Source organism: Gouania willdenowi, chromosome 1, assembly GCF_900634775.1.
Source record: "Gouania willdenowi chromosome 1, fGouWil2.1, whole genome shotgun sequence".
NCBI lineage: Eukaryota > Metazoa > Chordata > Actinopteri > Blenniiformes > Gobiesocidae > Gouania > Gouania willdenowi.
In genome coordinates, this window is record NC_041044.1 from 9,957,311 (window position 1) to 9,972,358 (window position 15,048).

The 15,048-nt window shown below is 38.4% G+C and overlaps 1 protein-coding gene across 1 annotated transcript; it reads left to right on the forward strand.

The window, feature by feature from the left end:
• The first annotated feature begins 225 nt into the window (after positions 1-225).
• Positions 226-14,208, forward strand: LOC114471884 (mitochondrial import receptor subunit TOM20 homolog). The gene is made up of 5 exons (XM_028460870.1): positions 226-457; positions 6,124-6,170; positions 6,386-6,467; positions 8,044-8,186; positions 13,619-14,208. The coding sequence occupies exons 1-5, from the start codon at positions 334-336 to the stop codon at positions 13,661-13,663; spliced, it is 441 nt and encodes a 146-aa protein (XP_028316671.1). The 5' UTR covers positions 226-333; the 3' UTR covers positions 13,664-14,208.
• The last annotated feature ends 840 nt before the right edge of the window (positions 14,209-15,048 follow it).

Here is a 15,048-nt window from a genome sequence, read left to right on the forward strand (position 1 = left end):
TCTTATACAAGAAATAGTTTAGCATTAGGGCTTAGGTTCCTAAATGTGAATAAATGCAAACTGTTTCCTCACAAAGAATGCCTTGAACCTAGTATATGCAACATATTGATTGTATATTTTTTGTATACAGTTTATTTACACAATAAAAAAGAAAAAGGTATAAATAACTATTTCTAGTTAGGCATCTGTGGACACCTACCAACAGTCAAACTGTTGGGTCCTTCCGGGTCCTTCATGTCCTCAGTTAGCCCAATAGTTGCCTGTCACAAACTGTTCTTAGGGGAAACAGCGTGCTACCGAAAACCTCCGTGATCAGACCGAGTCTGTAGAGTTATGATGGGCGGAAGAACTAGTGCGATAGCTGCAGGCGTGTGCGGCGCCCTCCTTGTTGGTTACTGCATTTATTTTGACAGGAAGCGACGGAGTGACCCAAACTTCAAAAACAGGCTGCGAGAGCGTGAGTATTGACCTCAACAGGGCGAACAGTAGGCCGCAGATGCTGTTAATAGTCTGATGTTTTTGTTAAACAAACAATACAGACACTTAAACTTAACATGATAGGCAGGGTCATGTGTAAACGTCATTATGAGGTCATGAATACATTTCATCAACACAGACAAATTAAGAAATAAAATAAATGCACGATAATGAAATGAATAGAATAAAATAGTAATAAATAAAATTGTTAGCAGGTTATCTGTCGTAGCGAGATCGTGACCAAGACATGTAATTTCTCTCAGTGATCACCACACGTCTCGTGGCACACTCACTTCTTTTTATTCACACAGGTGCAGGTCATTTATCAATCACATGATTGACATACGTCACTTCATTGAAAACAAACAGAAAATGGGAACACATCTCAACAAAAATAATAGTAATCATACCATAGCTAATGTGTTGAATGGTTTTATTGTGTCATCAAATAAGTCTCCTAACACTAGTATGCCCTTTAGGAACCACGACTTCCAAAAAAAGGTGCTTTGTTTACACATAGTTTAGGATTATACTATATACCAGATGACTGATTGAGATGAGGTTCAAATTTAAAGATTTGAGATATTCTTTTCCACACCTTCTGAAGATGAGACAAAATCGGGTGCAATCTTTTTTGAGGAGCAAAATCAGTAGATAAACAGTTAATTGGTGTGAATGGGGTGCAAACCATATTTTCAAGAGGAAACCATGGAGGTGCTCTCAGGGGGCAAGAACCAGTGTGCCAGATGTCTGGTGGACAAGGCGTAATGATTATACTGCAAGTTAGGCATTCCGAGTCCCCCGTTGTCCATTGGTTTCTGCAGCTTTCGTAAACGTAACCTGGTTTTTTTTTTTTTAATTTTTATTCCAGATAATTATTTTGTAAATCTGGTCAAACTTTTTAAAACATTTTGGGTGAATTAAAAAGCCTGCAACAGATAGTTGAATTTGGGGGTGAAGACCATTTTTATTAAACTTATTTTACCCCACATCGAGAGATTTAGTTGAATCCAGCTTTCTATATCCACCTTCATCTTGTCAAGCAGAGGGTCAAAGTTAATTCTAATTATATCAGATAATTTTGGAGGAATAGTGATTTCAAGATATTTAATATCCTTTTGGGGCCATGAAAATATTCCAGTTGGAAAAATATTTTTAGGGCAGTGAGCTGTAAGTGGCAGAGCTTCTGACTTTGTAAAATTAACTTTATAGCCAGAGATACAGTATTTCAATCAATCTCAATCAATCAATCTTTTATTTGTATAGCGCCAAATCATAACCAATGGTATCTCAAGACACTTTACAGTAGAGCAGTCTTAAGGATGGACTCTTCATTTTATGGATACACACATATGCATATATATACGTATATACACATACATATGTATCCCACACCCAACATGAATTCATCATGGCGGCAAGGAAAACCTTCTGTTAAGCAGCAGGAACCTTGTGTGGATCCCATTCCTATGATGAACAGCCATCCACGTTATGCTGTGTTGGGTGTGTGCAGAGGAAAGGGTGGAGACAGAGTTGTTGAGACTCTGTAACTCCACACTGAGGATCCCACGGACCTGCAAGACAAAAGCCAGAAGGAGTACAGGAGCAAACACACAAGGGAAGAAGCAGACATAGTGTTTGAGAGAGGAATGGGACCCTCTCCGGTCTCTCTCTAACCTAAATGACCTCTCGCTTAATGCCCTCTCCAACCTCTCTCCAACCGAGCATGCCAGACCCCCCCCACCAGCAGTCTATGCCTATTGCATCATAACTATGAGCTATGAGCTGGTTCCTAACTAAAAGCTTTACCAAAGAGGAATGTTTTAAGCCTAACCTTAAAGGTAGAGAGGGTGTCTGCTCCCCGAACCGTGGTTGGTAGATGGTTCCAGAGAAGTGGGGCCTGATAACTGAAAGCTCTTCCTCCTATACTACTTTTAGAGACAAATGGAACAACGAGTAGTCCAGCATTTTGAGAGCGTAGTGTTCTGGGGGGATTGTATGGCACTACAAGCTCCTTGAGATAGACTGGTGCCTGTTCATTTAGGGCTTTATAAGTGAGAAGAAGAATCTTGAATTCTATTCTGTATTTTATGGGAAGCCAATGCAGAGAGGCTAATACAGGAGTAATGTGATCTCTTCTCCTAGTTTTAGTCAGTATACGTGCTGCAGCATTTTGAACCAGCTGAAGTGTCTTAAGCGACTTGCTCGGGCAGCCTGCTAAAAGAAAATTACAATAATCCAGTCTAGAGGTAACAAAAGCATGGACTAGCTTTTCGGCGTCGCCCTGAGACAGGATAGATCTGATTTTAGCAATGTTACGGAGATGAAAGAAGGCAGTTCTTGAAGTTTGTTTTATGTGAGAGTTGAAGGATAAATCCTGATCAAATAGAACCCCAAGGTTTCTAACAGTTGTGCTTCGTGCCAGAGTAATGCCATCTAGGGCAGTTAGGCTAGCATAGGTTTCTCTAAGGTGTTGTGGGCCCAGTACAATGACCTCAGTCTTGTCTGAGTTAAGAAGAAGAAAATTTTGGTCCATCCAGGCCCTAATGTCCTTTAGACAGGCCTCAAGTTTAGATAGCTGATTTGTCTCACCTGGCTTCATTGATACATACAGTTGGGTATCATCACATAGCAGTGAAAGTTAACAGAGTATTTTCTCATAACATTACCAAGGGGGATAATATAGATACAGAAGAGGATTGGACCTAGCACAGAGCCCTGAGGAACCCCGTAGCTTACTTTAGTGTACACAGAAGACTTATTATTCACGTGTACAAACTGGTACCTATCAGATAGGTAGGACTTAAATCAGTTTAGGGCAGTCCCTGTGATTCCAAGTAATTCCTCTAATCTCTCTAGTAGAATATAGTGATCTATAGTGTCAAAAGCTGCACTAAGATCTAATAAAACCAGCACTGAGAGTCATCCTTCATCTGAAGCCCAGAGTAGATCATTAGTTACTTTAACTAAAGCAGTCTCTGTGCTGTGTTGAGCTCTAAAACCTGACTGGAAGTCCTCGAACAGGCTGTTGTTTTGAAGAAATTCACAGAGCTGAGCTGCCACAACTTTCTCAAGAATCTTTGAAATAAAAGAAAGATTAGATATAGGCCTGTAGTTTGCTAAAGTGCTGGAATCAAGAGTAGGTTTTTTGAGAAGGGGTTTGATTACAGCTACTTTAAAGGACTGTGGCACGTAGCCCATTGATAGGGATATATTTATTGTCTCCAACAAAGATGGGCAGACCAGGGGAACAACTTCTTTAAACAGCTTAGTTGGGATCGGATCTGAAAGGCAGGTCGATGGTTTGGAGGATGAAATAATAGAGTTAAGTTCCTGAAGTCCTATATATGTGAAACAGTTTAGGTTAGGCCTATTTACATTTAATGGTACAGCAGGCCCAGGTGAAGGCAGGGAGTGGCTAATTTTATCTCTAATCTTGTGAATTTTATTGTTAAAAAATGTCATAAAGTCCTCACAGCTGAGGGCTAGAGGAATCATGGGCTCAATAGAGCTCTGACTTTGTGTTAGCCTGGCTACAGTGCTGAAAAGGTACCTCGGATTATTTTTATTTTCTTCAATTAGTGAGGAGTAGTATGTAGATCGAGTATGTCGTAAGGCTGTCATGTATTTACTATGTCTTTCTTGCCAGAGTATTCGTGACTCCTCTGTTTTATTGGAGCGCCACATTTTCTCTAATTTACGGGTTGTTTGTTTGAGTGTGCGAGTTTCAGAGCTTTCCTCTGATAGTTTTTTCCCTCAATGGGGCAATTGAGTCCAAGGTGGATTTTAGTAGACTAGCAGAGCTATCGACAAGCAGATCCAGTTGAATAGGTGTTAATTAAAGAACACAGAGCAGGAAGGGAATTCTGTGGATCGGCCACAAAAAATCAAATTTCGTCTGCGTACAACATTAATTTGTGGCAGCTATGCTCTATTGAGATGCCTGGGAATTTTTTGTCTTTTTGAATAGCAACTGCCAATGGCTCAAGAGCAAGGGCAAACAGGAGAGGAGACAATGGGTCTCCCTGTCTGGTACCTCTCCCCAATTGAAAGGGTGGGCCAACCATACCATTTGTAAGAACAGAAGCTTTTGGGTGTGTATATATAAGCCGAATCCAATTGATGAAATTACTGCTGAAGCCAATACCTTCCAACATTTCAAATAAGTACAGCCATTTGACCCTGTCGAATGCCTTCTTGGCAGCCAATGAAATGACGGCCATAGGAGTCTGACTGTCCTGAACTGCCCACATAATATCTACCAGCCTTCTGATATTGTCAGCTGATGAACGGAAATGCATAAAACCAACTTGGTCTGAGTGAACTAAAGAGGTTATAACCCGATCAAGATGATTAGCCAAAAATTTGGATAATATTTTGCTATCCTTAGACTTTCAACTAATAGGGCGATAATTTCGGCAGTCCAGGGGGTCCTTATCTTTTTTAAAAATAAGACTAATAATTGCCTCTGTTAGAGAGGGTGGCATACTTTGTTTCTGGAATGATTCATTGCAAGTATTTAACAGCATCGGAGCCAGTTTTTCAGGAAAGATGTTTAACAACATTAATTATTTCTTCAATACTGATGGTGAGTCAAGACCTTCAATTTGTTCCTTAGTTACCTTGGGGGGATTTAGGTTCAGCACAGCTGGTGGTTTGTGATGGTCTCCTGTGAAGCCTGGGATTCTGAGCTACAGAGATGCATATAAAAGTCACTAAATATGGCATTATTTTTTTAGGCTCCGACAGGAGTTGACCGCTAATATCAACAGTAGAAATGGCGCTCCTGGCTTCTCTTTGTTTAATGTATTTTGCCAGTAGTCTGCCTACTTTGTCTCCCTCTTCAAAGTGCTTTTGTCTGGCACGAAACAGACTGAAATATGAATACAATGAAATTATGTCCCAGAAAGCAGAATTCAGTTTTGTTGAATTATTCAAATTAGATGAGGAAGGACCATTTGTTTCCATGGTCCAAATTTGTTTTCAATATTGGAAATTCTTTTATTTTCTTTCCTTTTAAAGGAGGCATGCTGAATTATGTAGCCTCTCAGGAATGCTTTTATTGCTTCCCATGCCACTCTGGCTGAAGGAGCAGAGGGCAAGTTAGTTTCGATATATGTAGATTAATTTGTGATCTAAGTGAGTGTCTAAAAGCATCATCCAATAACAGGCTAGAATTCAGTCTCCATCTGGGACTTCATACAGAGATATTAAACACAGTCACACAGACAAATATTGGGCTATGATCAGACAGTATTATATGACCAATACTACTTGCTGTGACTGCTAAGATTAAAGATTGAGATATCAAAAAAAAAAAGTTTATTCTCAAAAAGGAACCATGTGGGGCAGAATAAAATGTGTTGTCTCTACGTGAAAGATTTTGTTAATGTCAGATACTGTATCTACCAAGCCCATGCTTCGGACAGTCCTCTTAGGGCAGTGTTTGCCTTGGATGTTATTCCTTTTTTCCGTTTAGGGCGATTATTTTAAGTAGGTGATTTGGTTTGTTTTATTAGTCAATAACTAAATGATTTGAATGAAAAAAATCGTGATAAATTTGTGATCTTGATTTCACAAAGAAAAAATCGAAATCGAAAAAAATCCTCATAGATGAGTGACCTTTGTGTTTTTATGTTGTTGCAGGAAGAAGAAAGCAGAAAGTAGCCAAGGAAAGGGCTGGCCTAGCAAAGGTAAACAGTCATTATTGCTTTTAGCTCTGGTAATTTGTGTTTAAACAGGTGCATACAGAGTACTGATTTAGTTTTTTAAGGAATAAAGTGTTTATGTCAACTGCCATTTTAGTCACAGTCCAAGTTTGTGTACAATACAGACATGTTATGAACCTGTTGTGGGCATTGTCGGACTGAGATCTATATCTTTAGCTTTTCTTTTGATTGTTGTGTAGCTTCCTGATCTGAAGGATGCAGAGGCAGTTCAGAAGTTCTTCCTGGAGGAGATCCAGTTAGGAGAAGAGCTGTTGGCTCAGGGTGAGTCTGATTCCAACCTTTCAAAACAACACACAATCTACCGTAGGAGTACTAATAACATTTTGTCATTAAAAGCTTAGGTGAACTCGTCAAACTAAAGTTGGTGTTAAATATATACTAACAGATCTACATTGACTGTTTCTATTTTGAAAACCAAATATCTTAATCTAGAGCTGGGCGATATATCGAATATACTCGATATATCGCAGCTTGTAGTCTGTGCGGTGTTGAAAATGACCATACCGTTAAACTCGCGGACTTTTTTTTTTTTTTTTTTTTTAATTTCTTAGTGGCATTATGCACAAAAGGTGCTGTAGTGGCAACACACAAAAATGAAGTTTTACCACTTCCTTGCAGGACATGAAGTTTTCTGACTCGTCTGTTCCAAACATAATCCAATAAAAAATGAAGAAAAAAGAGGCAAGCGTAGGATGAATCAATCTGACTCTTTAATCCACAAAAAATAGAAAAACTAAAATAAAAGTTACAAAATCAAAGTGTCCTTATATTTAAAGCTCAGTCTCAAAGTCCCAAAAATAATAAATCCTTACGTAAAGACCACACTGACGTCCGACCGCGACAATGACGTTTCCGATGGCGATGACGTCATTGACGCTGATGACAACGATGACGTCACTGACGGTGGCACTGGCGCTGACAATGCTGACCACTTTGACTGTTTAGGTTGACGGTTTGAACAGTTTTTACGGTCAGAAACACTGTTGCTCCTCGTCCTGCTTCACTAAACTGCTGTCCTTTGACCGCATGGACTTCACCAGCCTGTGTTTTCCTTCACTTTTCGACACTAACCCACACTTTACGGTAGAAATCCAGGTTTACAGCAGCAAGTCAAAACCAATGGATCACAGAAACTCTGATCATTTAAAAACGTCAACATAAATCAATATTTAAACAATATTACCTTTAAAACTATTTCAAAATTACCTATTCCAAACATATTAATATTTAAACATAAAAAATACTGACATAATAATGATATGGCTCTAACAGGTGCACTTAAATTTAGTGTTGTTTTGAAATGCCATCTTAATGACAACATGCACAAAAGGGCACTATTTGTTTTAAAATATTGTAGTGGCATTATGTACAAAAAGTGCACTTTAATTTTGTGTTTTGAATTGCCATGTGAGTTGCATCCTGCACTAATGTCTTGTTTTGAAATGTCTCTGTGACAATTTTGCACAGAACGTGCACTTTCTGTTGACAATTTTATGTTTGAGCCACTCATTGTTTAATAAATACAGTTATGTCAACTTTGACTTAGTTGTGATATCCCCTTTTTTGCATGAAAGTTTAAAATTGGCATATATTAATGCAGTATGATCAAGAATGTTTTAATGTAGACATATAGAATCATCATAATGGTGTGATTTTGTGCATCAAAGTGTTAATTCAAGGGTAATGCAAAATATCGAGATATATATCGTGTATCGTGACATGGCCTAAAAATATCGCGGTATTTATAAAAGGCCATATCGCCCAGCGCTATCTTAATCCCAGTGGAACATGTAGAAAGAGGAAGTTTTACCCTGATGTCTGTGGCTTGTGTCTACAGGAGATTATGAGAAAGGAGTGGACCATCTGACCAATGCCATAGCAGTGTGTGGTCAGCCTCAGCAGCTGCTGCAGGTGCTGCAGCAGACTCTGCCTCCGCCTGTCTTCCAAATGCTGCTCACCAAACTGCCCAGCATCAGCCAGGTATGATATCTGTATTTACAGTCATCAAACATTGAACAGTTTCTTCAAACCCAAACTGGGTCTCATTTCTTCCCTGTAAAACTTTTTTATTGGCTAAAATCTGAAGAGCTGGGGCCTTATTGTAACCATAGGGCACGCACAAAACTAGACCTGAAAGAAGCGCAAAGTTCATAGCATAAAAATCTGTGCACACTGGTACGTTAACTCTAGGGGTGCCATCTGTTCAGTAAAATACAGAATCATCCTTGATTTCGCAATCAAATGTTTGCATCCCATATTGCAGCAATATGGGATGCGATTTGTTCAGTGTTTTGATAAATCTTAAAAGCACGTCTGTCACACACACACACACACACACACACACACACAAACACACAACACTAAATATAACAATAATGTACAGAATAAAATGGGGAATAATATGGCCAGCAAACTTGTGGTGGGATTTTAGGGACCCCCATTCTGGTCCTCTGCATGTTGTGCTATCACGGTTGCCTGGTGACAGATGTCACATCAATGCAGTGCTGCTCACACTACATACAGATTTAAAATTGTCCACTACACAACGCATATGGGAGGAATATATATGCATTCCCTAGTATAAAAATATTTCTTAAGCTTTCTGTTTTATATTTTTGAGGAATACAGTGTTCAGTAATCATTACATTAAATGAATTAAAGCATTTCAAGCTTTAATTATAGGCAGTAATGGTTGGGGCAGGCAACTTAAGGCAATTCTGAGTAAATGTTAAATTGACTTGATTTATAAAGCACCTTTATGACAAAGTAGTTCCAAAATGTTTTACAATATCAGCTCATTCACACACCAACGGGTCAGAGCTGCCATTCAAGATGCTAGTTGGCCATTTGGAGCAACTTAGAGTTCTGTGTCTTGCTCAAGGACACTTTGACACATAGTGTCGAATCCACAACCTCTCTGAGAAGTTGACCTCTCTACCACCTGGGCCACGGCTGCCTGTGGCTGATATTGGAATAATGTATGAAGATGGGAAAAAAGGTTGCATTCTAATGTGAATTTTACATCAGTTGAGTCTTGAACTCACAAATTCTGGGTGGTCTGTGGTGGTAAGTGATCATCTTCTAGCTCATTTTAGAAATTCTACAGCTGCAATGATTGGTCAATAAATCAATAATTGAAACACATAATTGATCCACAACTATTTCATGATGGAATATCTTCTGTCACTGAGATAATTAGCAGATGTAGCTTCACTAATTGACTAAGCCAGTCAACTGTGTGCAACACAGCAGCTGTTAGCGTTTAAAGATAATAAAAAAAAAAACATATACCGCAACTATGAGAGACAAAATGAGAAAAAAAAATCCAGAAAATCACATTTTAGGATTTTTAATGAATTTATTTGCAAATTATGGTGGAAAATATGTATTTTGTCAATAACACCCCACAGGGTGAGATCTTGCGTGGAGCCCCAGATTGAGGGAGATTATCAGAGGTCTTGTATGTCTTCCATTTTCTATTAATTGCTCCCACAGTTAATTTCTTCACACCAAGCTGCTTACCTATTGCAGATTCAGTCTTCCCAACCTGGTGCAGGTCTACAATTTTTTTCCTGGTGTCCTTTGACAGCTCTTTGGTTTGGGCCATAGTGGTGTTTGGAGTGTGACTGTTTGAGGTTGTGGACAGGTGTCTTTTATACTGATAACGAATTCAAACAGGTGTCATTAATACAGGTAACAAGTGGAGGACAGAGGAGCCTTTTAAAGAAGAAGTTACAGGTTTGTGAGAGCCAGAAATGTTGCTTGTTTGTAGGTGACCAAATAGTTCTTTTACCCAGGGATTTACCAATGAATTCATTATAAATCCTACAATGTGATTTTCTGGATTTTTTTTCTCATTTTTTCTCTCATAGTTGAGGTATACCTATGATGAAAATTACTGGCCTCTCTAATCTTTTTAAGTGGGAGTACTTACAATACAGTACATAAAAATATTTAGCAAGAATTTGCTCGTACATGTTTACAAAACCGATTAAACCAGTTTGTTGCACTAATTTGTGATCAATCATAAATCTGTGTGGATCGGTTGTGTCGGACAGTTTGAAGATGTGCTGTAGCAAGTTTGGTATCAATTGAGCAAAGCTTGTAGGACGAGATAGGTTTAATACGTTTGACAGATTTTGAAAAGAAACAGATTGATAGACTATATAATTTGCAATAAAATTAAATGTACAAAAGTTTCTTCAGTATTGGGGTAATTTTGGTGAAATAAAGTGTAACTTCATCTTTAGGACTGGCCCGTTTTTGCAGGTGAGGCAATCTGGCATGAAACCGGACCTTTGTGAAAGATTTGATGATTGTTTGTGCATGGGAATTATCATTGAACGCAAGAAAGAAAGAAGGAAACCACAGGATACCAATAGTTGCCTGGCCCTTAATTATGTATAATTGCTTTTTTAATCACCCCCTTACTGAAAATACATACAAAATAAATCATGACATTGCTGCGGGTGCCCCACCCCATATGAGTCAGGTTTGTGTGGGTCATGGCCCAGAGAACCTGTGGTAGGTGTCCCTTATTTTAAATTTTAAAGGTGGCAAATTGGCAGCCCCATAGTTAACCCTACCCAGGCACTGCAAACATTTTGGAGAAGTGGGGAAACGTTATCGCTGGTAGCATGGAGCTGAATGGAAGTCAGATTAATCTCATACATTTAATTTTCTCACGTATCAGAGTTATTAGATCCGCCTAATCTTTAATATTCAAGCCTGCAAAGTTTTGATGTGAACAGAGAGCCATTAGGTTCATATATATAAATTAGTTTATATTACATCTGATATCAGGAGGATGAAAAGAGAGGACAATTCAAAAGCGAACGTCACGATGTCCCTCCCTAACCCGCCAATATACCAGAAGCCACGTCTCTACTTTCCTGTACGCGCACCGTGGAACATAACAATGTTTAACACACCAACACACGTGTAGTATTGTTTTTCACTTATAAAACACTAGGGATGTAACGATTCACTCAACTCCCGATACGATTCGCGATACTGGGTTCACAATATGATTCTCTCACAATTTATTTTACAAAGTGAGACTGTAGAAAAATGATGACTGAAAATAATTCCTTTATTTTTGGGGGGGAAAAAGCTATAAAAAAACTATTCTGTTTTCCTTTTATTTTTCATTGTGTAAAGAATCCCTTGATAAATTATTCAAAACAATGCAATTTAACTAAAAATAAATCTTGAATTAAATAAAGGAATAATACAAATGAAGAAGGAGCCTATTAATTTAAATTCTGGTTCTATAGTAAACAATGCAAAACAGCATAATAGTTCTTTTTAAAAGTGCAACTGAAAACATATTTTGTGCCTTAACAATTGGACTTCAAAAAAAATTTTTATTTCACTGTATTTAGGTCAGATATTTGTTTGGACCAGCAGAGGGTGCTGGTAACCCAGTCATCGGTTGGCATGCAGATATCTTGCAGTGAAGAAGAGATGCTACGCTAGCAGACAGAGCTAATAGAAAAATGTGACTTTCACAGATATTCACGTAATATTACAGATATTTTTTGTTGCTAAAGGGGTAAGGAATCATTTATGAACATATTTAAGAGTAGAAGGCGGCCAGAAAGAAAGTATTAGCAGATTCCGCCTGCTGCCAACACTTCTGGATAGCTGGTTTAAAAAAGTACTGCGATTCAATTTTCACAGTATCGATGTGAATCGTGATACCTATGAATCGATTTTTAACTGCCTTACGATTATTCGTTACATCCCTATAAAACACTTATGGTAGTTTGATTAAAACATGTTTCATACCTGTTCAAATCAGGGTTCGTTCGAAATCCTTTTAAAAGCCGCAAGTCCCTCCACCTTTGAAAAGCAGCTCCAAGATAAATTCTGTTGCAGTCACGAAGATGTTTATCCACAAGCTTTGTACCTGGAATTTTCTTCAGTTTTTTAGTAGAAGCTTCAGGCATTTCGGAGCGCTCTTCTATAATGCTATGCTGCTCAGAGTGATACCTGTTTGCTGTTGTGACGCGCTGCCTTGTTTTCGTCATCTTAAGTTGAAGTCTATTGGCTGGGCGATCGCAGCGCGATTTGCTCTTTGATTTGCACTCTGACGGTGCCGTGCCTCTCAGACCGTTTTTTTTCTTCACCTCTGCTACATTTCCACTGTTTACACCAGTTAATATTGTGCTTTTCTTTTATTAGTGATGGCACTGCTGTGACCACCACCAAATATATAATGTACTTTTTCTGGCCTCTATCACTCACAAGCACCTCTTCCTCAGTCTGAAATTCCTTCTTCTCGTCTTTCCTGCCATAACTGAGCATAAAATCCCATTGGTCAGCGTGCTCGCTTTGATTCAAAAATCATTTCATGAGCATTTTTGCAACCAAATATTAGTGATGTACGTGGTCAGTGCAAGCTTGTCTGGATACAGGGTGACATGTTTGCAGTGTGAACATATCTCAACATAACTGAGCACTAAAGTGTCTTCTAAGCAAGTTGAGATGGAGCATGAAGCGAAAAACAATGAAAAGTTCAGCTGCAGCTATGTGTAGCCCTCTGTGTTGACATGGACTCCTACACCGCAGCCTGAGGCTTGGCTCCAAAAGATCCAAACTACGCATCTGAATTTGTTCTGGAGTCTGTCAGCACACGTTTCACTGAGATCCTCTGCACTTCATTGTGACTTGATCCATTTTATAAAGATCATTACTTATGTGGGATTAAATCAGGACGCACAAAAATATCTTCAAGCCAAAGGATGTGGAGAACGCGCATGGAGACAAAGAAGCGCACAGGAGACGGAAAGCAGAGCTGACAGTGAGAGACTGTCAAGAACAGACTTCACTGTGATAAAGCAGAGAAGCTACTTTTCATCAACAATTTAAATGCACTTTATTTTTATGACAGAACATTTTTAATTTGTTTCTCTTTCAGCAGCTCTACTGACAGTCATTTCATTTTGTGTTTTGGCCTTGGTTTTCTCATTTTCTGTTTTTGCCAACAATTTTCATTTTGGTGCATCCCTTCCAATTATGGTAGAATGTGGGTGGGTCAAGAGCAACATGTGAAGTGAATTCACAAGTGTGACCTGCTAGGTGGGCTGTGATTTATAAAGGGAATGCAGGTGTACACAGCACATTTTTATCAATTGGAAATATTTTTGGCAGAGTCCTTCCAGGGTTTCAGGGTGCACAATTATGGATTCAATGCAATATTTTATGAATGAGACCTCTGGTAATTCTGCTAATGCATTACTGTATAAAACAGTCACTAATGTGTGTCTCGTCCAGCTATATTATACTTCTAATGTGTCATGTTTTTTAGTTTTATGTAAACTATTTAGACACCATCATCCCATCAACTGGGTTAACCTAGGAATATGAAATCTTTCATTGATCTGAGTGTTTTCTGTTTTTATCTGCAGCGGATCGTGAGTGCACAGAGTCTCAGTGAGGATGATATAGAATAAAGGAATGGAGAAAAATTACCCCAACTCGCCGACCCTACAGCACATGACCTGACACGCTGCTGACATCCATCTCTTCTCTCAAGACATCCCTAAATGGATGTATATTTTTTATTTCCATGTTTATTATTGCAGTTTTTGTATTTATATTACCCATTACTAGATGTTTAATGAAAAAAAAGATTAAGATTTCCCCTAATTATTCATCCCAGAGGTAAAAGCCTGAATGACCTCCATCCTTCAGATTGGCTGTCCTTGTATAATGCTGGTGATCTGTCTGAAACTATCATTTTCAGTAGAGATGCAGACAAAAAACTGGAGGAAAAACTCTGTTCTTTGGTGTCAGTCTTAGTTATTGCACAGTAAGTTGTGTCTCTTGTCATGAATGTGTTAAATTTTTAAAGAAAAAAATCTTTAGAAAAATAATTAAAAAAGCTATCAACCCCTCATTGTCCAGTGATTTGGAAAAAATGTAAAGGCTTAAAAGTTGTCTTTGTGTGTCTAAGAAGGCCAGGCTACTAGAAAACATCCATACATTACTTTTCTAGCAGATCAATACATCTCACTTTTAAAGCAGATAGTTGTTTAGTGATCAGGGCAGGTTAAGCAGAAGTCTGGTCTGGGAATATTTTGAATTACAGCCTAAATCAAGAGATAAACTATTAAAACTGTTATGACAAGTTAAATCAGTTTCACCTCAGCTGTTTGCTCATATTGGCCATTGGAGTAAATATGTGCATGCAAATCTGTTTCCTCTGCATTGGGAAATTGATGTATGGTACTATGAAATGTAACTGGATTAAGTTTGGAGATGTTCCACCACTTCAAAGCTTTGACCTGAAAAAGGAAGAAAAGTGGGCTATAATAGGAAAATAGGATTTTCTGTTGTAATGTTTGATTTAAGTCAAAGTTACAAGTGGAGCAGTCAGTGGGATTGTTTATCTAGTTCCAAACTTGACTTAAACCAGTTGCTCATTTGTTAACATCTTTCTGATTAAGTTATTTTGATCGCTCTTTTTTCCCCTTGTTAATAAATTGTTCTGGCTTTTGTCTGTTGCCAATAAGACGAGGTTATTCTTTTAACACCTCAACCTATCTGAGCACTGTGTACAGTATGTCCATCACTTTATGACCACAGCATACCATTTCCTTGTTCTACCAAGATAATGTTCCATCACACAAAACAAAATTATTTCAGACTGCCATTTTCAACAATAAATCCACAAATATCCAAATGGCTCTTTTCTCACCAGCTCTTCATCTAATAAAATACCTTTAGGATGTGGTGGTGAAACAGGGTGTTCACATCGTGGATGTTAAGGCACTATAATGTCATGTCAGTGTGAAGCAACACCACAAGTAATGTTTTAATGCAGAATAAAAAAACA

Coding starts and splice junctions, on each gene's coding strand:
- LOC114471884 (XM_028460870.1), top strand. CDS start 334: ATGATGGGCGGAAGAACTAGTGCGATAGCTGCAGGCGTGTGCGGCGCC. Junction 6,171..6,385: donor AAAGGGCTGGCCTAGCAAAG/GTAAACAGTCAT, acceptor ATTGTTGTGTAG/CTTCCTGATCTGAAGGATGC. Junction 8,187..13,618: donor AACTGCCCAGCATCAGCCAG/GTATGATATCTG, acceptor TTTTATCTGCAG/CGGATCGTGAGTGCACAGAG.